The sequence below is a fragment of the Hemiscyllium ocellatum genome, chromosome 2, assembly GCF_020745735.1.
Source record: "Hemiscyllium ocellatum isolate sHemOce1 chromosome 2, sHemOce1.pat.X.cur, whole genome shotgun sequence".
Taxonomy (NCBI): Eukaryota; Metazoa; Chordata; class Chondrichthyes; order Orectolobiformes; family Hemiscylliidae; genus Hemiscyllium; species Hemiscyllium ocellatum.
This window is the reverse complement of record NC_083402.1, coordinates 30,087,126-30,114,914: the sequence shown is the minus strand read 5'-3', so window position 1 is coordinate 30,114,914 and position 27,789 is coordinate 30,087,126. Positions and strand designations below refer to the sequence as shown.

Genomic DNA, 27,789 nt, shown 5'->3' with positions numbered 1-27,789 from the left:
CAAAAATGTTCACGTGAAGCCTAACAATATCATGAATGTAGATCACACCAATTCCCTTAACATGGTAACCTCAGTCTCTTGGTCTGTGGTTAATCAACAGCTGGGCATAACTAACAGATCTTGGTGTGCACATAACTGAACTTCCCTTTATCCCAAGGTCAGGTATCAGGATATTTACAGATGTGTGTGCAATGTTCAGTACCATTCAAAACTGCTCAGGGTTCAGAAAAGATTTACAAGGATGTTGTCAGGGTTGAAGGGTTTGAGTTATAGGGAGGTGCTGAATAGGCAAGGGCTCTTTTCCCTAGAGCATCAGAGGCTGAGGGATGACTTTTTGAGGTCTATAAAATCATGAAGGGCATGGATGGGGTAAATAAACAAGGTCTATTCCCTGGGTTGAGGGAGTCCAGAACTAGGGGGCATAGGTTTTGGGTGAGAGAGGAAAGATTTAAAAGAGACCTAAGGGGTAACTTTTGCATGCAAAAGGGTGGTGCATGTATGGAATTAGCAGCACACGAAGTGGTGGAGGCTGGTATGATTACAACATTTAAAGGCATCTGGATGGGTACATAAATAGGAAGGGTTTAAAAGGATTTGGGCCAAGTGCTAGCAAATGGTACTAGATTAATTTTAGATATCTAGTTCAGCATGGACTGAAGGGTCTGCTTCCATGCTGCACATCTTGATGACTCTATGACTACTCAGATACTAAAGCAACTTATGTTCAAAAGAAGGCAAAATCTAGGTTTGGCTGAAAAAGTGTGAAGTAATATTCAAGTGCCATGCAATGACCATGCCCAATGAGGGAATCCAACCAATATCCCTTCACAGTCAATGGCATTATCATCACTGAATCCACCAACATCAATCCTGGAGTTTACCATTGACTATAAACTGAACTGCAACAGTCATATAAATACAGCGGCTACAAGAACAGGCCAGAGGCCAGGAATCCAAGAGTAAGTAACTCACCTCTTGATTCCCCAAAGCCTGTCCACGATCTATAAGGGACAAATCATGAGTGTAATTGGAATAATCCCCACCTGCCTGAATGGTCACAATTCAAAAATACACTTAAGAACCTTGACACCATTCAGGACAAAGCAATCTGCTTGACTGACACCACATTCACAAGCATTTACTCCCTCCATTACCGATCTCAGAAACAGCAATGTACAGCAAGATGCACTGCATCAATTCACTAAGACTCCTGAGACAGGCCCTTCAAAAACCTCACCCACTACCATCCAGAAGGACAGGAGCAGCAGATCCATGGGAACTCCAGCACCCACAAGTTTCCATTCAAGCCATTCCCCAACCTGGCTTGGAAATATATCACTGTTCCTTCAGCATATCTGGCAAAAATCCTGATACCCCCCCCCTCCCTAACAGCATTGTAAGTGTACCTACATCAAATGGGCTGCAGAACATCACCTCCTTCTCAAGGGCAAATACTGATGAGTAGTAAGTGCTGGTCCAGTCATAAAAATAAGTCAACTTTCAGCCTTTTCATAAAGAACATTGCCTACATATAAGCAAACGCAAAAGAATGTACATTTCTCATTCAGGTTCAAACCAATTGGAAACCAGTTGTTTGAGGTCTGACATTAAAATAAATTGATACAATCAATTGGTCAAGTCCACATTTCTTAAACACAAGTTAGAAAGGCAGAGGCATAAATAAATAGTCTAAAAGGTCTTCAACAGCTTACACAAACATACATGAATAAATTGCTCTGGTTCACATGGGTAAATATAAGCAAGCCAATCTTTTGTGCAAATATCAACATACTGTCATAGACGTAGCCACAACAAACATTAAATGTTCTATGAACTACATTAACCATGGACAACCTGTAATGCATATTTTGTGTTAACCAGGTGCAGCCATTATTGCAAGATAAAATGTACGATAATTTATTTTAAAGGTTTGGATTTTGAAACAGTGACATGTGGACTTAGTCACTAAATTGCTCAGACCAGACAAAGTTCTGGAGGTTTGATTTTTTAAAAAAATCCAGTATGTGCACACGTCCCTGGAGCACGGTCAGAAATTTGTTTGCACTGGGATAGATTTACGAGCAAAAAGAATCAACATTGAAAAATACTTGCTTTTAGTTAGAAGAATTAAGAATTTACCACGTTTTTGGATTATGGGAAAATGTATAGCTTGGAAAGGTTTCATTTTTCAGTGAACAGAAGTTTGGCTTGGAGTTACATGTAAAAACACAGTTCCATCTTATGAAAAGTGATTTTACAGCAGTTAAAAAAATATTACCTCAGTGAAATGCAAGGGTGGGATGCTCATCGGAGAGTCAGTGCAGTCTCAATGGACCAAATGGCCTCTATCTGCACTGTAAGCATTCTAAGAAAGCCCTAGACTACTAGACAATATAGACAGGTTAAAAACAATGACTGCAGATGCTGGAAACCAGATTCTGGATCAGTGGTGCTGGAAGAGCACAGCAGTTCAGGCAGCATCCAAAGTGCAGCGAAATCGACGTTTCGAGCAAAAGCCCTTCATCAGCCTGATAAAAGTCTTTTGCCCAAAACGTCGATTTCGCTGCACTTTGGATGCTGTCTGAACTGCTGTGCTCTTCTAGCACCACTGATCCAGAATATAGACAGGTTAGTCAGATGGGCTGAATTAGGACAAGAAAGTGTAAGGTGATGCGTTTTGGGAGGACTAACTGGGAAAAGGAGTACACATTGAATGGTAGCACCCTAGGAAGTAGAGAGGATAATTGGGACTTTGGTGTGTACATTCACAAATACAACTGGAGTGCAGGTTCATAGCACCTTGAAAGTGGAGTTGCAGGTAGATAGGATAGTGAAGGCGGCATTTGGTATGCTTTCCTTTATTGGTCGAAGTATTGAGTACAGGTGTTGGGAGGTCATGTTGCGGCTGTACAGGAAATTGATTAGGCCACTGTTGGAATATTGCATTCAATTCTGGTTTCCTTCCTAGGAGAAAGGTGTTGTGAAACTTGAAAGGGTTCAGAAAAGATTTACAAAGATGTTGCCAGGGTTGGGGGTTTGAGTTTATAGGGAGAGGCTGAACAGTCTGGGGCTGTTTTCCCTAGAGTGTCGGAGGCAGAGGGCTGAACTTAGAGGTTTACAAAATTATGAGGGACATGGATAGGGTAACTAGGCAAAGTCTTTTCCCTGGGGTCAGGGAGTCCAGAACTAGAGGGCATGGGTTTATAGGGTGAGAGGGGAAAAATATAAAAGAGATCTAAAGGGCAACTTTTTCACACAGAGGGTGGTACGTGTATGGAATGAGCTGCCAGAGGAAGTGGTGGAGGCTGGTCCAATTCCAACATTTAAGAGGCATTTGGATAGGTATATGAATAGGAAGGGTTTGGAGGGATATGGGCCGGGTGCAGGTAGGTGGGACTAGATTGGGTTGGGATACCTGGTCGGCATGGACAGGTTGGACCGAAGGGTCTGTTTCCATGCTGTACATCTCTATGACTCTATGGAAACTTGCCTTCGTTAATCAAGGGATGCAATACAAGAACAAAGGTGATTATTATGGAGTTGTATGTCTCATTAGTTAGGGAACATCCAGTGTACTGCGTACAGTCTGGTTACCAAACAGGAAGGATGTGATTGCACTGGAGATGGTACATAAGAGACTGACCAGCATTTTGATGGGCTGCAGCAATTAAGCTATGGATAAAGACTAGATAGGCTGGGGTTGTTTTATTTTGAGTAGAGAAAGCGGAGGGAACCTAACTGAGATGTACCAAGTTATGAGGGGCTTGGGTTGGCTGGACAGAGAGAAACATTTCCCCTTACTAGCAGAATGAACCAACGGGCATAGCTTTAGGATAAGGATAAAGATCAGATTGAAAGGGGATTTGAGTAGGAGTCTGGAATTCTCTGCTTTAAAAAGGTGGTAAAGGCAGGAACACCACAGCATAAAAGATTGTGGGCTCTAAAATTGGATTACAATAGATAGATGCTTGATGACCGACAGAGACAGGATGGGCTGAAGGGACATTTTCCGTGCTGTAAAAACTTTATCACACAAATACTATGTTTAATGTGAATGGCCTCGTTTGTTCTATTTTGTATTTACTTTTATGTATTAAACCAGTGTTAAGCTAGTAGTGCATGTCTACATTTCAGTGACAGATCACCTTGTTAAATAAATCAAAACATAGAATCTATTAAGCCAGATCAGTCTGGGATCAGTAATAACATCAGCTAGAATCATAACACTGTTCCTGATCATCTGCAACCACATCTAACTTTCACATACTATCTTCGAAAAGACTGGCTACAAATCAGTCTTCACTCAAATAAACACATCTCACAGCCAATTCCTAAAGTATGCCATCTATGTTAACATAGTCAGTTTCTACAATTCATCATCGACATTGAGCCAACCTCTGAACTCCACATTGGTACATTAACCCCAATCAACTGATACATCTTGTCACCTATATTAACCACAACAAACTATGAACACTTATCTATGTAAGCCACTGCCACTCCAATATGCAAATATCATTAAAATTAATTTCATGAAACTCTGCTCAAACTCTTAAAAATGTTTCAGAATCAGAAACTGCCAGTGATTTACTTTATTGAATCCACAGGAAAATGACAGAATCAACAGGCACACAACCAAGCTTCACAATCTGGATAATACTTTTTAAAAAAAAATGATCTCTCCAATATATGTCATAACCTCATTCTTGTTCCATATTTTATATTCCATATAAATTATAGTTTTAAGAATGTAACTTTAAGGTTGACTATTGTAGTGTTAAATGTAACATAAATAGTTTATGATTACCACTTCTCTGAAGTTGCAACATTGTTTTTTTTTGAAAAATGCACTTTACATCTGCTTCAGAAACTCTAGTTATGTTCCCCACCTAACCTGAAGCCTTCAATCACATTAATGCTTCAGTATATGAGGATGAAAGTGAAAGAGCAGCCAGGTTGTTCAGAATATAGTGTTGTGCGAAAGCACGTCTTACCACATCATCACGGTTGTCAGGACTGGATTGTAAAGTGCTCTTTTCCTCTTCCTTTCTAGCAAGTCTTTCATACAAGTCACTTACAAGGAACGATGGGTAATACCGCTCTTTAAGAGTCTCATAAACATCACTCTGAATTTTGGTGAAGACATCAGTTCCTTTGTTGCCCACAAGACTTTGCTGGATTTCTTTATAAAGTGCCTTCTCCACTGGAATTTCTCGGCTTTCCACAAAGTAATTCTGGTAGATTTCACCGACGAGTTGAGGTATTTCAGTCTAAATGGATAAATGCAGAAACTGTAGGTATTAAAAGAGCAATGCAGTCATTATTCAAAACACGTTTCTGTCAAAGAATGGGACTTTTGCATGCTTCCATTGAATCACAGCAAAGCAACTTACTGTCATTGGAGTCCCGAATATATATTTTATGAACATCTAATTTCACGAGTATATGTTTCGGATTATAAATTCGAAGGGGGAGAGGGTAGTTTGGTAAGAGGCTGCCAGGGACTCCAATATTGTTGTCAAAGTTTGAAAATAAAGAAAAGTATGAAAATGTGAAACAACCCTCCTGCTCGCTCATCCTCAGAACCCTCATGCCCCATCCAAGCTCAATCTATCAATTGCCATGGCCCCTTGTATCCCCTATGCCAATCTAACCATCCTCTTGGTTTTTCATTCCTGAGCCACCGATGCCCTTTTAACAACCCGCGTTGCCCACCTTGTCCTTATGGAGAAAGTAAGGACTGCAGATCAGAGTCGAGATTTTGGTGCTGGAAAAGCACAGCAGGTCATGCAGCATCCGCAGAGCAGGAGAACCGACGTTTTGGGCAGGAGCTTTATGCCTACTTTCACTTACCTTCCCAACTTGTCCACAAGTATTGTTGCACACTGGAAAATAAGTGTTAATATTAGTCCTTAAACGTCTAAATTATAGTTCATGCTCCAAGCTCAAGGGAGGCAATAGCCTAGTGGTCCCATCACCAGACTGTTAATCCAGACCCAGGTAATGCCCTGGGGATCCAGATTTGAATCCTCTCGTGATGGATGGTGAAATTTGAACTCAATAAAAATCTGGAATTAAGAGTTTGATGATGATCTTGAAATTATTGTTGATTGTCAAGAAAAACCCATCTGGTTCACTCATGTCCTTTAGGGAAGGAAACTGCCACTCTTACCTCGTCAGGCTTATGTACGACTCCAAACCCACAGCAATGTGTTTGACTCTTAACTGCCCTCTGGGATGGGCAATAACTGCTGGATGAACAGCCTCATCCCATAAATGAATAAAAGAAAACAAAAAAATACACAAAAAGAAAAATTGATGTTTCTTGACATTACAAAAGGTTAACACCTGTGAAGACGACTTGAACTGTTTTTGACAGGTCTTGACAAGTTGGATAGTCCAAAGAGTTAACGCAACTTTGACACAATATTCTTCAGTCCCAAACACACCTGATTTTTCCATTAACTAAATGAATTCCCCACCCCCTCAGATAATGTATGCTTTCCTTTCATACCCACCTCAAAAATAACCCATAACCCTCATACAAACAGTGTCCTGGGACTCCATCCACAATAGCACTCCAGTTCTGGAGGGGTATTCTGGCTACCCAAGTGAAAAGCACTGACGACAGACCTGCTTTTAACTGGTGTCATCTCCATACTTCAGGGTCCATAGCAAAGAATCCAAAATCCAAGGGAAACTGGTCAGTTAACTAGCCAACAGCCTCTAGGAAACACACATGAGCAAACTATAGCCTGCTCCTCATCCCAACTCCCAAGAAAATGAATTATGCCAGGTTCAAGGTATCCCTGTCTTCTTTGCCACAATGGATACTCTCTCAATCCTAGCCATAAGGGGTAAGGATTTTATGGCTGTTTCAATGACAAGTTTAAATTATTCAAACAGTTAGAACATAGAACAATACAGCGCAGAACAGGCCTTCCGGCCCTCTATGTTGCGCCAACCTGTGAACTAATCTAAGTCAAGATTACCTTTTGCTCGAAAATTCAATTTTCTTGCTCCTGGGATGCTGCCTGACCTGCTATGCTTTTCCAGCAACACTCTAATCTTGACTCCAATCTCCAGCACCTGCAGTCCTCACTTTTGCCTGTGAACTAATCTAAGCCCATTCCCCTACGACAACATTTGTTTCCTGGCACAAATGAAAATTTTAATATTGGGAGTAATTAGGTTAAATCTCTATCTGGAACACATGATGTGCCACTTCACCCTGGGATGGAACTCAGGGTTGATGTTTGGTTTGCATTCTGTCTGATTTCTCACTGGAACAGGCACTTCAAGTCTGGGTCCAACATAGATTCACTGGCTGCTCGCCTTAAAGCTGTCAGGAGCTGTACATCAGCAGCACAGGACTGTCACAAAACAATGAGCCATTTTAAAATTTGCATCACTGAGTTAGAATGCAGTGAATGCCAATGCTTTCAGTTAGACAGCCCACTGGAGAATAGAGGGCAGCATTCGGAGGGTTCACCTAGCCATGTGATAGTGGCAAGACCCCAAGAATTTTCATACCTTAGAGAATAGACTCAAAAACCTGATTCGGAAAGGCACAATAGAATAGGAATACAATTTGGCAAAGAGAAAAAAAACAAAAATGAACTCTAAAAGCTTCTATTGGTAAGTAAGAATGAAATACTTGGCTAAAGTAGATGTGCATCCATTGTAAGTAGTGTCAGGACATTTATAATGAGGAACAAAGAAATGGCAGATAAACTAAATGTTACTTTGGGTTTGCTTTCACCAAAAGAAAAATCAGAAATCTCCCAGAACCAGGAGATTCAAGTGGCTAGGAAGAATAAAGAGCTGAAGGAAATCAATATTAATAAGGAAGATTGTAAAACAAAACAACAGGAGCAGGAGTAGGCCATTCAGCTCTCCAAACCTCCTTTGTCATTCAATATGATCATGCCTGATTATCCAACCAAATATTCTCTTCACGCTTTCATACCCTTCAATCCCTTTAACTGCAAGAACTATGTCTAACTCCTCTTGGGAACATTGAATGTTTTCAAAGCTGAAAGTTGATAAAACCCCACGACCTGATGATGAACATCAGCATTGAAAGGAGGTAGCTATAAAAGATAATTGATGCACTGATGATTATCTTCAGATTCTGGAATGATTCCTGTGGTTTGGAAGGTAGCAAATATGATTCCATTATTTAAGAAGAGAGAAATACAGAAAACAGAACTATAGACCTGTTTGCCTTATATCAGTAGCAGGGAAAGATGCTAGAATCTACTATAAAGTGTGGGATAAATTGACACCTGGTTGATAATGATCTGATTGAGTATAATCGACATGGACTTCACAAATGAGAAATCGCGCCTGACAAACTTGGAGTTTTTTTTAAGAAGATGTCATTAACAAAATTGATAGAGGAGAGCCAATGAACAGAATAAACTTAGGTTTTCAGAAGGCTTTTGACAAAGCTCCCACAGGCTTTGGTGTAAAAAAAATCTCAAATAGGAGGCAATGTGTTGGTATGGATTGATTTTTTTTTGTCTGTTACGCAGAGGAATGAATGGATCATTCTCATGTTAGCACAACGTAGCTCGTGAGTACCACAAGGATTAGTACTTGCCTCAGATATCCGCAATAGATGTCAGTGATTTAGAGGTGGGGTCTAAATGTAATGCTTCCAAATTTGCAAGTGATATAAAGTTAGGTAGGAATTTGCTGTGAAGGTGATGTAAAGCAGTTTCAGGAGGGTTTGGATAGACTTTGTCAATGGGCAGGGACATGGTAGATGGAATGAAATGTGGATAAATGAGAGCTTGCTGGGAGACACACATGTTTCGGGTAAACGGTCAGAGGCTGGAAAGTGAAAATGTACAAAGGGACCTCTATGTTCTTGATGATAAGTTATAATGGAATGTTAGCCTTTATTGCAAGAGAACTTAAGTACAGAAATCTTGCTTCAATTGCTTGATTGGACCACACCTAGGATACTGTGTGCAATTCTGATCTCCTTATCTCAGGAAAGGTATTAACACCATTGTAGGACTGCAACCAAGCATCACCAGACTTTTCCCAGGATGGCTGAACTGTCTCATGAACAGAGATTGGGCAAATTGGGCCTGGATTCTCTAGAGTTTCAAAGAATAAAACTGAAATGTACAAAATGCTTAATGGGATAGACAAGGTACGTGTGAGTAAGATGTTTTCTCTGGCTGAGGAGTTAGAGTCAGAGGATAACATTTAAAAATAAGGAGGATGCAACTTAGGTTCAAGATGAGGAGAACTTTTCTTACTCAGAGGATTGCGATTCACAGAAGGCCACGGAAGTTCAGCCTTTTGAGTGTGTTTAATTTAGAAATTGACGGATTTCTGCTTAACAGTAGTGTACAGGGTTGAGGATAGTGTAGGTAAAATGCATTGGTGGGGCAGGCTCAATGGTCTACTCCTGTTCCAACTCTCCTCGCTTGTTCCAACAAGTCTAGCTTACACCAGCCACAGAACAGACATTGCATGGTGTTACAAACAGGCAGGTCACTGAACTGTTCTGTTGAAACGTTGCAGACTTAAAACATCAATACTGTCCACAGATGTTGCCAGACTTGCCAATCATTTCTACCAATTTGTCATGAGATTTCACATTTCCAACATCTTCACCAAAAGTCTCCTTGTGCTGATGTATTGGGAAATATGATTAGATTCCCTATAGTATGGAAACAGGCCCTTCAGCCCAACAAGTCCACCGACTCTTCGAAGAGTATCCCACCCATACCCAATACCCTGATCAATACCCCTGATCAATGCAGCTAACACTATGGGCAATTTAGCATGGCCAATTCAAGTACTGCAATGATGATATTGGGCATGGGAATCCCTGAGTAACATTGCTCAAAATTTATAATGCTAATCTGATCAATATTATTGGCCAGGATGTCCATGACAGGTTGGTTGCCAATCACATCAATCCCTCTGAAGTATTCAAGCAGAGAATCAGTTCACAAATATGAACGCGAATAGCCTGAAAGTCAAATTAAATGCATTGTACTAAGTCTAAAATCACACTACCTTGTTTGCATTTTTCAAGTATTCAACAGACTCCCAGAAGCTAACGAGAGCCCTCTTGTCCATCCTTTCCATGTATACTCTGAAATGTTCCCTGTAGTATGGATTTGACAAGATTTCTTCAAACTGAAGAATCTGAAATAAATAAACAAACAGAATATACTGTATGCAGCAGAATTTAACACAATCTTAACACCTTTCACTGCCTCGGAGGGACTGACATTTTGCAATTTAAAGGATCTGAATAATTTATCTGCTTCATTATTTAATTTCAAGTTTCATATTTTTACAATTTTTGTTTACAAAATCTTCAAATTCTTTATCAGCCTGTAGATGGTTTGCACTTTTTAATTTGCAAAAAGAAATAAAGAACTGCATTCATATAGTAACTTTCACAACCTCAAATATCTAAACATGCTTTACAACTAATTCAGTATTTCCAATAGAAGCAATGCACAGGTTTTTAAGGAAAAGACAAGAGAATGGCACAACATAGGGACAGAGAGAATGTGGACACGATCGGCCAAATGGCTTTTTCTGCACCATAATGTTTCTATGTAAACTAGTCATTGTTTTAATTCATGTTCTTAATTAAGCAGCACAATCTCTAAAGTATTTCTTCACAATTCAGTTAAGTGTAGGAGAAATAAAAGAACAAGGCATCCACAAACGGGTTGCTTTGGTTAAGAAATAAATCACTGTCAGCAAAAAAGCAACGCAGCCACAGTAAAAAAAAAGGTGCTGTCCAAATATTCATGGAGTCAGAACCCACACAACAGCAGAGACACCTCCTTTTTAGTTCCTTTCAGATCCACAGATGAGCTACTGGAGTTTGTGTGTGAATGCGAGTGCGAGAACGTGTATGTGTGTCTGCCTGTGTGTCTGTCTGTGTATTCCAAGCAGGAAATAGAATCAAAGAATCATAGAATGGTTTAAGTCACAAAAGGATGCCATGCAGAAACTACTCAGCTAGTCTCACACCATCTGCTTCTCCTTACTGCCCTGATTTTATTTCCTCTCTTCAATGAAGTCTACAATTCCCAATCAAAAGCTACAACTGAATCACCCTCAAACTAATTTTCGGGCACTGCCTTCAAGACCCGAAGCAGTTGCTACAGGAAAGATGATTTTTCTCAGGTCAGCATGACTTTTGTCAATCTCCTTAAACTCAGATCTCTTTGCTAACAGGAACAGTCTGTCCGTATCCACTCTGTATGGAATTCTCCTCTATCAAATCTCCTCTAAAACCTCTTTAAGGAGAACTCTCCCACCTTTGTTAATCTAACCAATTAACTAAAGTTGCCCACCCCATTTACTTATTTACTTACTGCACCCTTGGTAATGTTTTTGCATCCTTCGTTATGTGATGCCCAGAACTAGGCACAATATTCTGGTTGGAGCTGGACTAGCTTTTGATTGAGGATTCTGCATGCTTGTCAACATTTTCAAACTTCATGACTGTCCTCAATACTTTTTGTAAATAATATCCCTGTCATCCTTGGTATCTGCCTTCCTTTTATCACTGTGTCTTTTACTTTTTATTGCCTCCCCTTCTTAGCAAAACTAATCACTTCACATTTCTCCACATTAAACAGGATCTAACAATTCCTCCAGCCTATGTCCTTTTAAAGTCCATCTTTATCCTTCTTCTCACAGTTCGCAATATGTCCACATTTGTAATTTCAGATTTTGAAATTGTCTTGCACATTGATGCCTCATGCAGATCAAGAAAAGTGGTCCCAATAAAAACCAACTGTTGAACCTCACAACATACTTTCTACAAATTAAAAAACAACTGTTACAAATCCTCCCATCATCATTCAGCCAATTCCTAACATTGTCACTAACTGATAATCCTGTATGTGGCACTTTATCAAATAGTTGTGTTTGTGGCCAATGCCACCACGAAGTACAGTGCCACATGCACATACATACAATCATAATCTGGTGTTAAGACTCCCACCCATAGCACACTATAAATGAATGGAAATGAGGTCATCAGGGCCAGCAAAATGCAAATATATTTTGAAAGAATGCTCGTGGGAAGAAAATCCCACGTAAAAGGCTCCTGACCCATTTTGCTGCCAAAGCAAGTTAATTAAAACTTTCCCTCCAGGTATTCACAAACTGATTACATTGAACATCTTTAAAAAGGTTTAATCACTTTAATCTAAATTAGGAGTAATTTTACTTACAGATAACAAACTTTAATTTCAGTGCATACTGGCAACTGTCGCATATGTTATATCAATAAGCATACATATACAAGCTTATGAATTCATCCAAAGTAAAGCACAAGAACTTTTACACGCAACTGCGTGAATGCATATGGACACAGTGGGCATCATTAATGGCAGCACTCTACCTGCTGCTGTTTCCCAATGCCTTGGCTAAAGGTGTGCCAGGATCTATATAGAGAGAAAATGAGTTAATGTTTCAACTCTAACTGGATGCTTCTTTGAACGCGAAAAAGGAATCATCTCACACTTGAAACATTAGCTGTTTTTCCCTCCACAGATGCAAACCAACCGACTCAATTTCTTCAGCAATTTTTTTTATTTCAGATTGCCAGTACAGGTATTTTGCTTTCATTTCATTTTTGTTCATTCCAAATAGGCACTCAAGTATCATAATCTGCAAGGACATGGACCAATTGCTGGAAAGAGAAATTAAGATGGGTTTTCAGCTGGTGCAGACATGAAGAACCAAACTGACCTTCCTCTGTGCCATAAACAGTCTACTATTCTATTACTCAAGACTGAATTGATAGATGTCAAGTTGACTTGACTTAGACTGATAACTTTAACTATAATCAATTTTTTTTACATCTGTGCAGTCCTTAAACAATTTTCATTTATTGTATCTAGCGTGGACCTGTCATTTATCGACTACTCCTCCTGCCAAACATTTTTAGGTAAAATTCAATTAAAAATGTACTTTGAATAAAATACTTAAGAACTGTTCATTAATTAATGTAGTATTCTAAACAACTAATCTTGGATTAAGAGTTCCATTACTTGGGCAACATGAACTGTTATCAGAACAGTATTCAAAAATCATTAACAGGTTGGAAGGAAAATAGCAGTTCAAAAATTTTAAGTACATACACTTATTTCTTTAGTTTTATAGACTGATTTATCATGGATTGGGGTAAGCTTAAGTATTGCGTGAGAGCCATTTGTCTTTCAAAATCCCTGGATGCATTCTTAGACAGTGGGATGAGTGGGTGTGAGGCATGAAGTGTCATTCAGTTTCAGTTCTTAAAAGTAAATTATCAAAACCAAGGTAAATACCCAGGAGTTAGGCAGAAATCCCAACCTGCTCCTAATCAGGAAAGCACGATATAGTGTGTATCGATGGTAGTTATCTGAGCTGCGGCTATTCCAAGCACCTTTTTAGTCAATGGTAGGAATTACAGTATAAACTCACAGCCCTGTAGTTGCTGGGCTTCACTGGCCCAATTATGAACCAGATGATTTTGCCCAATACCAGACTTGGCTTGGTTTTTTTGTGTGCTCAGGAATACGGAGCACAGCAATAACCCCTGGATTGTTCCAGGGAGAGTGACTACAGCTGTGTTCGGATATTCATGCAGAAATATCTAGTATGTGAAGGAGAAAATCTCTCTCTCAATCTCCCTTCTTTGGGTAGAAAAGTAAAAATAAATCCAGAGTAGCTAGGTACACTTTCACACTCTGCCAATTCCCTTCTTTAAAGAAGAAAAGGGACCCTGAAAGGGCAAATCTTCAACTGGTAAACAAAAGACTGAGAATCAGTGTGTCCACAAAATCGTTTCTCCCTGAAACACTCGAACAGAATTGGAAAGGAACTGAAGGAAAATATGGCCAAATCCTGTAATCCAGTCTGGTGCCAGACGTGTGCTCCATTGGCTTTTGTGCTTACCTCCTCACTTATATTGATGTGTGTACCTTGTATGTCTGGTTTCGTGTGTTTGGGAATTTTATAGAGAGCTGTAAGTTAACAATTAGCATTTTTCTTCTGCGCAGTTAAAAACATGTTTACAACAATTAACTGTTTACTTGTTACATAGAAAAACCTGATTTCTTTTAACCCATGTTTGTGACTTGGTTAAATTGGAGACTTTGATAGTTTGATTAAATCTCTTCACATTTGTGACAACTCCAGCAACTGTGGGGCTTGATTTCTAGTGCACTACCCTAGAGATAGTGTTTCAAATTACTGGTTCAAAACTTTCAAACTAGGATTTTCTCAGTCTTCTACTAAAATTCACATTTGGCCCATTTTTAAATAGAAAACAATAAACTAAATATTAACTCCACATTTTGGGTTCAAAACATGGAACAAAGAACAAATATTTTATAAGCTTGCAGAATTTTTATTTATCCAAAAGGCACCAAAATACTGCAATGCAAAAACATGTAGCATCTCAGTGGTCTTTGCAGTTTCAATGAAGGAAGCAGGCAGGTGAGCAGGCAGGCATACAGATTATTCAGGGTCTCCAATAAATCATACTTTTTGTCCACGTCCATGATACACATCACAAAAATTCTAGAGGTCATTCCGGTGATTTGGTTAGCCTCATGCTGCAAGGTCAGTGTTTGTACATTCGCAAAGCAACCTGGCCTCTTGGATTTTCAAAATGAAGTGACAGTTATTCTGTCTCATGCATGTTGGTGCAGGCCGTAGCAATGACACATTCCTTATGGTAGTAACCACCACAGTCAACTGAGTGTAGCATCAAGAAGCCCAAGTAAAACTGGATCAATGGGAATCAAGGGGAGAACTCTCCATGGTTGGAAGATAGTTGTGGTTATTGGAGGTTTGTCATCTTAGCTCCAAGACATCTCTGCAGGAGTTTCTCAGGGTAGTGTCCTAGGCCCATCCATCTTCAGCTGCTTCATCAATGACCTTCTCTCCGTCATAAGATCAGAAATGAGGATGTTCACAGATGATTATGCAATATTCAGAACCATCTTAATTTTTACACAGATGAAGCAGTGCATGTACAAATGCAGCAACACCTGGACCATAGTTTGGGCTTAAAAAATGGCTTGACACTATCCAAGGTAAAGCAGTCCGCATGACTGGCACTATATCTATAAGCATATACTCTGTCCACCACCAACGCACAGTAGCAGCAGTGTGTACCATTAAGAAATTTACCAAATATCAACGCCGACCAAACCCACAATGACTTCCATCTAGAAGGACATGAGCAGCAAATACATAGGTATACCATCACCTGCAAGTCTCTCTCCAAACCACTTACTATTCTTACTTGGAAGTATATGGTCATTCCTTCACTGTTGCTGGGTCAAAATCCTGAAATTCCCTCCCCAAGGGCATTGTGAGACAACTACAATACATGGAATGCAATGGCTCAAGGATGAAGCTCACTGCCGTCTTCTCAAGGGCAACTAAGGACAGGCAATAAATGATAGCACAGTCAGTGATGCCTTTATCAATGAATTAAATATTAACTTTTTAAAAATTTATCAATAACCATTCACTAGATGGATTAAAGAGGGAATAGTTATTTTAACACTGCCCCTAATACACTGTATGTAGTATGGGTGGTTTTCTTTATTTGCATGTAAATTTGAAACCTAGCAATTTTTCATTTTGAAGCAAAGCAGCATGGTTAATGCGAAGCTTCAGGGTCAAATACTGAAAATTAAATCTTTATATCTCTTCCTTTAGTCTGGAGCTGTTTAAAATTCTATAAAACTCCCTCGCATGTCACAAACAGTCAGCTATTTCCAAACACAATGCTATAAACAGTGTGATAATTAGTTAAGTGTTTCCTAATTATATACACAGTTTGAATCTGTTAAAAGCAGCTTTCCAGACTTCACTGCCACTGTGAACCACTTAAGTGCGCAAAAAGGATTGAAAATGCTATGACTAAACTCAAACAATGTTAAGTGAAACAGAAAAATGACAGTGTCAAATAGGAAACAATGCGGAAGTTACTGAGAAGATGAATTCCGCAGGCATATTGAGAACTAATGTGAAAGACCATCAGCTTTGCAAAAACATTGAGAGAATGACACAAGAGCTCAATTATACAATAACACACAAGGTCTACTGAAAAATCAAACTGAAACATTTGCTCTGTATCTTGTTTTGCAGTTGCTGCCTAATCTGCTGACTACTTGCAATGTTTTTTGTTTTCATACTAAAGGAATTAAAAGATGCCAGATATGAGGGTACAATTAAATAGCACGTTGACTCAGTGGTTAGCACTGCTGCCTCACATCGCCAGGGACCCAGGCTCAGTTCCTTAATATGGGCTTATGCCCGAAACATCGATTCTCCTGCTCCTCAGATGCTGCCTGGCCTGCTGTTTTTCCAGCATCACATTTTTCAACTCGGTTTCCACCTTGGGCAACTGTCTGTATGGAATTTGCACACTCACTCAGTGTCTGCGTGGGTTTCCTCAGAGTGCTCCTGTTTCCTCCCACAGTCCAAAAATGTGCAGGTTAGGTTAATTGTCCGTGCTAAATTGCTCAGTATTACGTGCATTAGTCACAGGCAAATATAGGGTAGGGGAATTGGTCTGGTTGGGGTATCCTTTGGAGGGTCAGTATGGACTGGTTGGGCTGAAGGGCCTGTCTCCATACTGTAGGAAATCTAACAAACTGTGGTTGCTACCTTGAGACCAATATCTGCTCAGAGATGGCAAATCGAAGTTGCATTTAGACAAGATCTATTTTGCTGATTTACAGTGATGGTAAAATTTTCATGTTTCTAACACACTTGCTGACAGCAGAAAGAGCCTCTGATGACATCAGGATTAGCATTAGTAAGTCATTGCAAGTGGTTATATCTGTCTGTATTAACGTTGCCAACCCTCCAGCATTATCTCAAGGCTTACAAATTAATTTCTGGGATACTGCAGCAAGTGACATGGGAAAATAATGGAGGTGTGAAAAAAAAAGTATTTTCTTACTTTTCTGGAATACTTTTGTTCATTAGTTATAAAAATGTTAGAGACAGAAATGTAAGTGGCTTGATCAACAGTAAAGAATCACCCAAATAGCTAACAAAGGGAGTGTTTGCTTTCCAATTGGTTAGGCCACTGTTGGAATATTGCGTACAATTCTGGTCTCCTTCCCATCAGAAAGATGTTGTGAAACTTGAAAGGGTTCAGAAAAGATTTACAAGGATGTTGTCAGGGTTGAAGGACTTGAGCCACAGGGAGAGATTGAATAGGCTAGGACTGTTTTCTCTGGAGCAACGGAGGCTGAGGGGTGACCTTATTGAAGTTTATAAAATTTATGAGGGGTATGGATAGGATAAACAGACAGTCTTTTCCCTGGGGTTGGGGAGTCCAGAACTAGAGGGCATAGGTTTAGGGTGAGACGGGAAAGATATAAAAGAGACCTAAAGGGCAACTTTTCACACAGAGGGTGGTACGTGTATGGAATAAGCTGCCAGACGAAGTGGAGGAGGTTAGTACAATTGCAACATTTAAAAGGCATCTGGATGGGTATATGAATAGGAAGGGTTTGGAGGGATATGGGCCAGGTGCTGGCAGGTGGGGCTAGATTGGGTTAGGATATTTGCTTGGCATGGACAGGTTGGACTGAAGGGTCTGTTTCCATGCTGTACATCTCTATGACTCTACGAGTGCAGCAGTAAGAACGGGAGGAGGCAATCACTTGTTGAAAACTACGAAATGTTGGCAAACGTAGACCACACTTAGTAGCCAACTGATTCAATAAAAAAAATAGCATAGGAGACCTTTCAGCCCATCATGCCTATGCTTGCTCTTTTAAGAGACCAATCCCTAACCCCTCGTATCTATATCCTTCAGTTACTGACCTGTCATTGGAAAGAGTTTATTTCATCATCCCAAAACCCACATCTCTATCAAATATTCCCTCAATTCCAACAACTCCAAGGAAAGCACCATCAGCTTCACCACTCTCTCCACTTAACTGAAATCTCTTATTTCCGGCATGTTTCTAATAAATAGTAAATATCTTCTTCTGCTGATCTGAGGCTTCCTAGGAAAAGAATTAAACATAATACCCTTTCTGACATCAAACCAATGTTTTACAAAGTGTTAGCATATATTGTTGCCTTGGTACTCTATTCCTGCAAACTAGAGATTTGCAGATTCCTGCAAGCTGTTCAACTTGGCACAACTGTGCACATAGTCCAAGTTTAAGAGTCGCTGTTTGTTAATGACATCATCCCAGATTAACATTCACTTGCAGAACCTTGTAGACCTGTTCTCCTGACTCCAAGAAGAGTTCTGATTGACAATCAGGGCCAGGAAAATTATACTACAGGCCAAGATGTAGTAATTCTACCTTGCATTCACAAGGACAATGTCATTCTGAAAATCATCAACAGCTTCATAGTCCTCCTATCAAATATCTTGGACCAGCAAACAGTCCCTTAATGACAAAACGAGCAGCACATTGGAAAGACTACCGCTGCCATGTCAAAATTGAGAAAGTGATTAAGAATAGCAAACCAACCAAAAGACCCACTTGTGATCTCTGCACCCTCCTTTATACAGTGAAGGATGGACAATTTTTGCAAAGCAAGAAAATGTGCTGAACAGCTTCCATTGCCTCAGCCGAATATCGGACATCTCCTGACAAGATAGATTGCTGCCAGAAGATGCAGAGGTAGCATCATCATACAGACTGTCAGCACTTAGTAAGGCAACAGCAACTCTGTTGGTTCAGTCACGCGAACTGAATAGATGATGGTCACATCAACAGATATTGTCTATTGATAGCCTATTGGCACAAGTTCACATTTGTGCTGTAACATCTGCAAGCAAGATCATGATCAAATCAATGCACAGGAAGCTCACACTGCTGAACAGAGTGCCAGGCATCAAGCAGTGAGAAGAGTGTGGAAAATGCAGTTGACAAAAGAAACAGGTGGAAGAGAAAACTTGGAGGAAGGAAAATAATGTCAGTCAACCTTGAGTCAATACTATTCATATTTACACCAGATTAGTCAACTGGCCTTTATACAACACACAATATTCAAATCAGAAGTGACTCCCAAGATGGAAGCATGCTGACTACTAGCATCTAGTTTCTTGCTTTGATATTCTATTTCTTTATGTACATAGCAAAGGTACTAACAATCTTTTTAAAAGCCTTTTCAACTTGTCTTACCACCTGTATACACTTCTTGCTTCTGTGCTCTAAATTTCATTGACCATTTATCAGTCTGTGTGTTTCTCTCTCTTATAATCAACCTCATTGTTTACTCTGTTAGTGAGTTGTATGAAGCCTATAGAATAAGATGATGGCCTCCTGGCATTATTGCTAAACTATTAATCCAGAGACCCAGGTAAAGTTCTGGGAACCTGGATTTGAATCCTACCATGGCAGATGGTGGAATTTGAATTTAATGATAATCTGGCAACAAAAAAGTCTAATGATAACCATCAAGACATTGTCGATTGTCAGGGAAAGCCATCCAGTTCACGAATCTCCTTTCGGGAAAGGCATCTGCCATCCTTACCTGCTCTAACCTACATGTGACTCCAGACCCACAGTAACGTGGCTGACTCTTAGCTGTCCTCTGGGCAATTACAGGTGGGCAGTTAACACTGGTCTAGTTAGCAACATGCACATCCCATGAATGAATAAATAAAAACCCTTGGAAATTATGCTTTATAGCAATAGGTTCCAATCAAATCAGCAATGATTTTAAGGTCATCCCAGGAGCATGGGAACAAACTCTTCAGTCCAACTCATCTACACCAACCATAATCCTAAACAGAACTAGTCCCACTTGCCTGTATTTGGCCCATATCCCTCTATTCATGTACTTATCCAAATGTCATTTCAATTATGCAATGGACAATTTATTGCACAGCAAGTTATTCATAGGTGTAAAAAAAGTTGTCCCTTGTATCCTTTGTAAATCTTTCTCAACTTAAAAATATACCACATAGTTTTAAATCCCCCAACCTGAGAAAAAGACCCTTGCTATTCATTTATCTATATCCCTCATTATTTTATAAACTTCTTGGGTGACCCTATAAACCTCCTATGCTCCAGTAAAGATTATCCCAGCCTATCCAGCCTCTCCCTGTAACTCAAACCTTCCATTCCCAATATCTTTGCAAATCATTTCTGAACCCTCTCCCATTTAATAATATCCTTCCTTATTCTGGGCGACCAAAACTGAACACAGAATTCCAGAAGAGGCCTCATCAATGTCCTATACAACCTCAGCATGACGTCCCAACTCCTATACTGAAACGTCTGAGCAACGAAGGCAAGCATGCTAAACACCTTCTTAATCACCCTGCCTATATGTGACACAGATTTCAAGAGAATTATGTACCTGAACTCCTGGGTCTCTGTTCTACAACATTACCCAAGGCCCTACCATTAACTGCATAAGTCCTATCCTTATAATCTTAATCACTTTCTTCACTGTCTACTATACCACCAATATTGGTATCATCTGCAAACTTACCAGCCTCCTAATGAAGAGCTTATGCTCAAAATGTCAACTCTCCTGTTCCTAATTTGCTGCCTGACCAGCTGTGCTTGTCCAGCGCCATACGTTTTGACTCTGATCTCTAGCATCTACAGTCCTCACTTTCTCCTAAATTTTATTTCCAAATCATTTTTACAAAAAACAAACAGAAGTGGATCCAGTACCAATCCCTGTACTGCTGGTCAAAGGCCTCCAGTCCAAGACGACAACTCTCCATCACCACACTCTGTCTCGTACATAAACCAATTCTGCATCCAGTTGGCAAGCTTTCCCTGAATCCCATGTGATCTAACTTTACTAATCAGTGTACCATGTGGAACCTCATCAAAGGCTTTACTAGGTCCATGTAAACAACATCTACTGCTCAGGTAAGCCAAACTTTTGGTACTTCCTTAAAAAACTCAATCAAGTTGGGTACAGATGTAATTTTCCTTACACAAAGATTAGATTCCCTACAGTGTGGAAACAAGCCGTATGGCCCAACAGGTCCACACCGACCCTCTGAAGAGTAACCCACCCAGACCCATTCCCCTACATTTACCCCTGACTAATGCACCTAACATTATGGGCAATTCAGCATGGCCAATTCACCTGAACCGCACATCTTTGGACAGTGGGAGGAAACCGGAGCACCCAGAGGAAACCCACGCAGACACAGGGAGAACGTGCAAACTCCACACAGTCAGTTGCCAGAGGCTAGAATTGAATCAGAATCACTGGCAGTGTGAAGCAGCAGTGTTGACCACTGAGCCACAATGCTGCCCTATTGCCATGCTGAGCATTCTTAATCATTCCTTATCTCTCCAAATGAATGTAATCAGTCAGAGTCACAGAGTCACAGATATCAGACTCTCAGATTCTTAGTTGCTAGGCTTCTCCTTACAGCCTTTGTAGTTCTAACACAGCCGTCTTCTTCAGGTGGAAAATGACGACCCAGGAAGAGTTCCCTATCATCTCAGCTTGACAGCAAGATGCCGCCTTCAAAACTTTAATGAGACTGTTGTGGTTGTGTTCGCCGAGCTGGAAGTTTTTGCTGCAAACGTTTCGTTCCCTGGCTAGGGAACATCATCAGTGCTGTTGGAGCCTCGCGTGAAGCGCTGCTTTGATGTTTCTTCCGGTATTTATATTGGTTTGTTCTTGCCGCTTCCGGGTGTCAGTTTCAGCTGCAGTGATTTGTATATGGTCCAGTCGATGTGTCTGTTGATGGATGTTCTTGCCGCTTCCGGGTGTCAGTTTCAGCTGTAGTGGTTTGTATATGGTGTCCAGGTCAATGTGTCTGTTGATGGAGTTTGGGGATGAATGCCATGCTTCCAGGAATTCTCTGGCTGTTCTCTGTCCGGCTTGTCCTATGATGGTGGTGTTTTCCCAGTCAAATTCAGACATCCCACTCAGACCCATAGTATCACTACCAGGGACACCAGCATTCAAACTGGCCAAAGAACTACAACAAAAACTGAAACACCTAGTCAGCGGATCCAAACACTCCATACAATCAACACAGGAATTCTTGGACATCATCAGGAATACACACATAGACAAAGAAGAAACCATGGTATCATTCGACGTGACGGCACTGTTCACTTCAATTGACAAAACCCTAGCCAGAGAAACAATAGCCAACCTACTGGACATACACAACAGAACACAGGAGGCCGAACCTATCAACAAGGACGGCATACTTAAACTACTGGACCTGTGCCTCACTACACACTTTACATTCAACAATCAGATATACGAACAAATCAACGGAACACCCATGGGATCACCAATCTCGGGACTCATAGCAGAGGCAGTTATGCAAAGATTAGAACATACAGCCCTACCACAAATCCAACCCAAACTCTGGATCAGATATGTGGATGACACCTTTGTAATCATCAAAAACACAGATATAGAAAAAACACACCGAATCATCAACACCACACTCACAGGAATACGATTCACACGAGAAGAGGAAAAGGATAGCCAACTCCCATTCCTAGACGTGTTAGTAGAGAGAACACCCAACGGAGAATTCACCACAAGGGTACACAGGAAACCAACACACACAGACCAAGTCTTAAACTATGAAAGTAACCACCCCAACACACACACAAACGAAGCTGCATCAGGACACTATTCAAAAGGGCCACAACACACTGCAGTACACCAGAACTGCGAAAAAAGGAAGAGGAACATCTATACAAGGTATTCGCCGAAAATGGATACCCACGCAACTTTATCACCAGATGCCTAAGAGATAGACCAAGGAACGAGGACATGCCACAACCCAAAGGACTAGCCACTCTACCATATGTCAGGAGCGTCTCAGAACTGACAGCCAGACTACTGCGACCCTTAGGACTCATAACAGCACACAAGCCAACATCCACACTCAGACAACAAATCACTAGAACAAAGGACCCAATACCCAGCATGAGCCAAACTAACGTAGTTTACAAAATACCATGCAAGGACTGCACAAAACACTATATAGGACAAACAGGAAGACAGCTAACAATCCGCATCCACGAACACCAGCTAGCCACAAAACGACACGACCAGTTATCACTAGTAGCCATACACTCAGACGACCATCAACATGAATTTGACTGGGAAAACACCACCATCATAGGACAAGCCGGACAGAGAACAGCCAGAGAATTCCTGGAAGCATGGCATTCATCCCCAAACTCCATCAACAGACACATTGACCTGGACCCCATATACAAACCACTACAGCTGAAACTGACACCCGGAAGCGGCAAGAACATCCATCAACAGACACATCGACTGGACCATATACAAATCACTGCAGCTGAAACTGACACCCGGAAGCGGCAAGAACAAACCAATATAAATACCGGAAGAAACATCAAAGCAGCGCTTCACGCGAGGCTCCAACAGCACTGATGATGTTCCCTAGCCAGGGAACGAAACGTTTGCAGTAAAAACTTCCAGCTCGGCAAACACAACCACAACAACGGATACCCGAGCTGCAAATCTTCAATCAAACTTTAATGAGACTAACATATTCCATATCTATAGGCTGGCAGTGCTCTGTTATCCACGAACAATCTCCAGCTGTAATGGTTGCACACTTTTTCTTTGACTAATTAAATTAGATTTAAACTGCCACTAAGCACACTTAATAAACCATCAGAAAATTAGCACAAATTGTAAACTGTCTATATTAGGAAAATGAGATCACAAACTCCCCAAAAATCAAAAACTTATTTGCCTTTTTACCTTTTGATTTGTAGGAGTATCTGTCTCATCAGCATCTTCCTGCTGACCATACAGTGGACCCCCAAGAAGTTTTATTCGCTTCTCACACTGTTTCTTAGCAACTGTGAGCTGGTTGATGTACCTCTTCATGTTGCGAGCTCGGAGGAGATCCGCTTTCATGGCAGCTGATTCCTTTCCTTTGCTATCTGCATGGGACATTCAAAGGAGAAAGGTGGTGACTGGGTCAGTCTTTCCAAAACAAAGGGAAATGAATGATCATGGAAATCATAAAGACCTTCAAAATACTCTAAATACCTTGCCTGCTTCAGAAGCTCATCACTGAAGCAAAAATCTGCAATGAGTCTGACAAAAGGAAAATCTCATATGACTTCCTTATAATCCTGAAACATATCTGTGGACTGTAGAATTAGGCTTGCTTCACAACACCACCCATTCGCGCTATCCAAGTTCGAGATGTTTGTAATTTTATTACTAAAACATAAATTCTAAAAAGACAAAGAACTGAATCCCACAGACAAATTGAGGATGACTGCCCTTGGCTAAGTGAATCATAAACCTGTATCCATCATCCTTTACAAACACACACAAATTGACAGCAGAAAACGCACTCTGATGGATGATCTCTACAATTTAAGACCATAAGATGCAGAAACAGAAGGCGGCCATTTAACCCATCTGCCATTCAATGTGATTATAGCTGATCTGATCATACTCAACTTAATTTTCTTATCTTTTCCCTATAACCTGATTACCTTATTGATTAAAATTCTGTCTAGTCCAGCCTCAAATGCCATCTGCAGTAATGAATTCCACAGATTCACATCCTCAGAGAAAATTCCTCTTCATCTCCTTTGGACCAAGACACATCCACAAAAGAGAACCTGTCCCTATCTACTGTCAAGATCCTTAAGAATCTTACATGTTTCAATGAAGTTGCTTCCTTGTTAGTCTAAACATCAATGGGTACAGGCCCAACCTATTCAAACACTTCTAATTAGATAATCCCTTTGTATCCGGAATCAACCAAGTGAATCTGCTGTGAACCGGCTTCAGTGCTAGTTCATCTTTCATTTGGTAAGTGGACCAAAACTGTTTGTAATACTCCAGTTGTGATCTGACAATGCCTTCTAGTTTTAACAAGTCCACACCTACTTTTATACTTCATTCCTTTTGAATCAAAGGCCAACAGTCCATTTGCCCTCCCAATTATCAAATGAACTTGGATGTTAAATTTTTGAGATTCCTGCACAATGACCTTTAAATCACCGCTGCAGCTTTCCTTATTTAATATTCAGATCTTGTGTTCTTCTTGCTAAAGTGCATAACCTCAAATCTTCTCACAATATATTCCATTTCTGACCACTCACTGAATCTATATACTCTAAACTCCTTGTGTCATCTTCACTATCGTCTTCCACCTATTCCACCTAATAATCATTCCAATAGTACATTCCCTTCTGTCATCAATACGAATGCGTATAGGAAATAACTGCGCGCCAGCACAAATTCATGTGACACTCCACTAGGTACATGTTGCCAGCATGAAAGTGACCCCTTTAACCCAACTCTGTTTTCTATTATCCTCTACCCATGCTAATATACTATCACCGTGGCCTGTTATTTCATATAAACAGTTTTACGTGTAGTACCTGATCGAACACCCGTTGGAAATCCAAATATATTACATCTATTGGCTCTCCTTTAGCCATCCTGTTTGTCCTCCTCAAAAGATTTGACAGACATGATTCCCCCTTCACAAAGCCATGCTGACTGCATGATTTTACGAGACATTTCTAAATGTTACACTTTTCAACAGATTCTAGCATTTTTCAATTAACACATATTAAGCTAACTGACCTTTGATTACCAGATTGTTGCCTTGCTTTCTTTTTACATAAGGGTACATCACATTGGCACTTTTCCAATCTTATGGGATTTGCCTGAACCTCAGGATTCTTGGGAAATGATTCCTACAAGTACGTTCGCTATCTTTGCAGCTTGTACTTTTAAAATTCTATTATGTAGCCCATCAAGGACATATTATATAACTTACACCAGTTCTGACCAGATAGATACCATGGCTGGAAGGAGGCGGCAGGCAGGTATACACAGAAACCAAGAGAAAGAAACACCTACAGAATGTCAACAACTTCATTGCCCCATACATCTGTCCTTTCATTTAAAGGAAGCATGACAAATTGAATATTGGCATTTGGATTAAAGTTTAAGCTCTGTTTACAAGATGATTATACCTCAAGTTGCCAGCACAATATTGCAGATCCAGAACACTGAATAAAACCATCACAACAGGACATAAATAACAATAACAAAAAATTGTGGGTGCCACAAATCTGAAAAAGAAACAAAGTCCTAGAGAAACACAGGTCTGGCGACAGGTCTGCATCTGTAGAGAGATAAGAACTAATGTTGCAAAACCAGTGACCCCTCCTCAGAGTCACAAAAGAACTACTGTAAATGTGCAAGATGCAAATTGAACAAATCTGAACAATTAACAGATCTAATAATCACAATAAATACTATTACAACCACAATGTTTTGCATTTTTTCTCAAAAAAATTGATTCAAGTGAACCTATAATGTATCTCTGTTCACAGTAAGGTATTGTTATAGTTGAATATATTACAAACCAGCAATCTAAGTAAATTTAACAGTAAACCACTTGAAGAACAGGTCACACTAAGAACCAGCTCTGTGATTATTCAAGTACCAGGAATCCAAAACAAGCTTCCCAAATTAATAGAGTAAACAAAAAAAATTAAATGAATTTTAATGATCTAATGAGCATATTTCTTTAAAATTACACAATCTCAAAATTATTAGAGATTTTGAAACCAGTGTAGGAATTATAAAAACGATCCACAAGGATGACACTGGAACTAGTTATCAAATACCGACAAGTTGGGACTCTCTCCCTTACATGAGAGAAAAGACAGATAACCTAAATCCATAAATGTTATGACAGCATTTCATACGGTAATCCCAAGAGCATTTTCTCACTTGCAGCAAATCCAACATGATGGTCCATAAATACAAATACAGACTAATAAACACATTAAAGACTTCAGGAGAAACTTCTTTGTTTAGTGCTGACAATGGTGGAGGTCATAACCACGTAAGAGTAATCAGTGAACTCGATCATTTCACTTAAGGGAAAGCCAGAGAAGTAGATCAGAAAAAAAGACTTTAAAAATGAGTGCAGCTGAGATGGAGTGCAGGTTTCCAGAGTTTAGTCAGTAGGAACCTTGCATATAAATGTACAATATAAATGTACAATATAAATGTACAAAGTAGTTTGTAAGAAGGATGGAAAGTGCTACTCATTGAAGCTTATGCTCTGGCATAAGCCACAAACTCTACCGTGTCAGCTGACTAGCCTAAACTAATCGTGTAGAAACATGGTGGCACAGTGGTTAGCACTGCTGCCTCACAGCGCCTGAGACCCGGGTTCAATTCCCGACTCAGGCGACTGACTGTGTGGAGTTTGCACGTTCTCCCCGTGTCTGTGTGGGTTTCCTCCGGGTGCTCCGGTTTCCTCCCACATTCCAAAGATGTGCGGGTCAGGTGAATTGGCCATGCTAAATTGCCCGTAGTGTTAGGTAAGGGGTAAATGTAGGGTATGGGTGGGTTGCGCTTCGGCAGGTCAGTGTGGACTTGTTGGGCCAAAGGGCCTGTTTCCACACTGTAAGTAATCTAATCTAATCTAATCAAACAAACAAAGTATAAATTGGGAGGGTTTAATGCAGCTCTGCAAGTGAGTGCGTCTGAGATGGAGTGCAACTCTCTGGAGTTTGGTGAATAGGGAAGGTGGTGTTTGTTTGTTGGCATTTGCTGGTACATTTCCACCCACCTTGCTCTGTAGAAATTGGATCTTTCTCCTCTACAGAGCTGGGAAATAAGCCACAGCAGTTCTGTAACATGGAGTGAACATACCAGGTCATTGATTGGTGAATATTTCTCTTTTTTTTTTACCTGTTCTGACATTTTGTTATTATTTTATAATACCCTATTGTAACTTATACTGCATCC

General features: G+C 40.2%; 1 protein-coding gene across 1 annotated transcript in view; it reads right to left on the bottom strand.

Annotated features, from left to right (window-relative positions):
* snx25 (sorting nexin 25) overlaps positions 1-27,789 on the bottom strand; it is a 235,333-nt gene that overhangs the window by 53,687 nt on the left and 153,857 nt on the right. The window contains exons 8-10 of the mRNA XM_060835382.1: positions 23,743-23,927; positions 10,045-10,176; positions 4,995-5,270 (exon numbers count right to left, since the gene is read on the bottom strand). Coding sequence (XP_060691365.1) covers positions 4,995-5,270; positions 10,045-10,176; positions 23,743-23,927 — 593 coding nt within the window. The remainder of the gene's footprint in view (positions 1-4,994; positions 5,271-10,044; positions 10,177-23,742; positions 23,928-27,789) is intronic.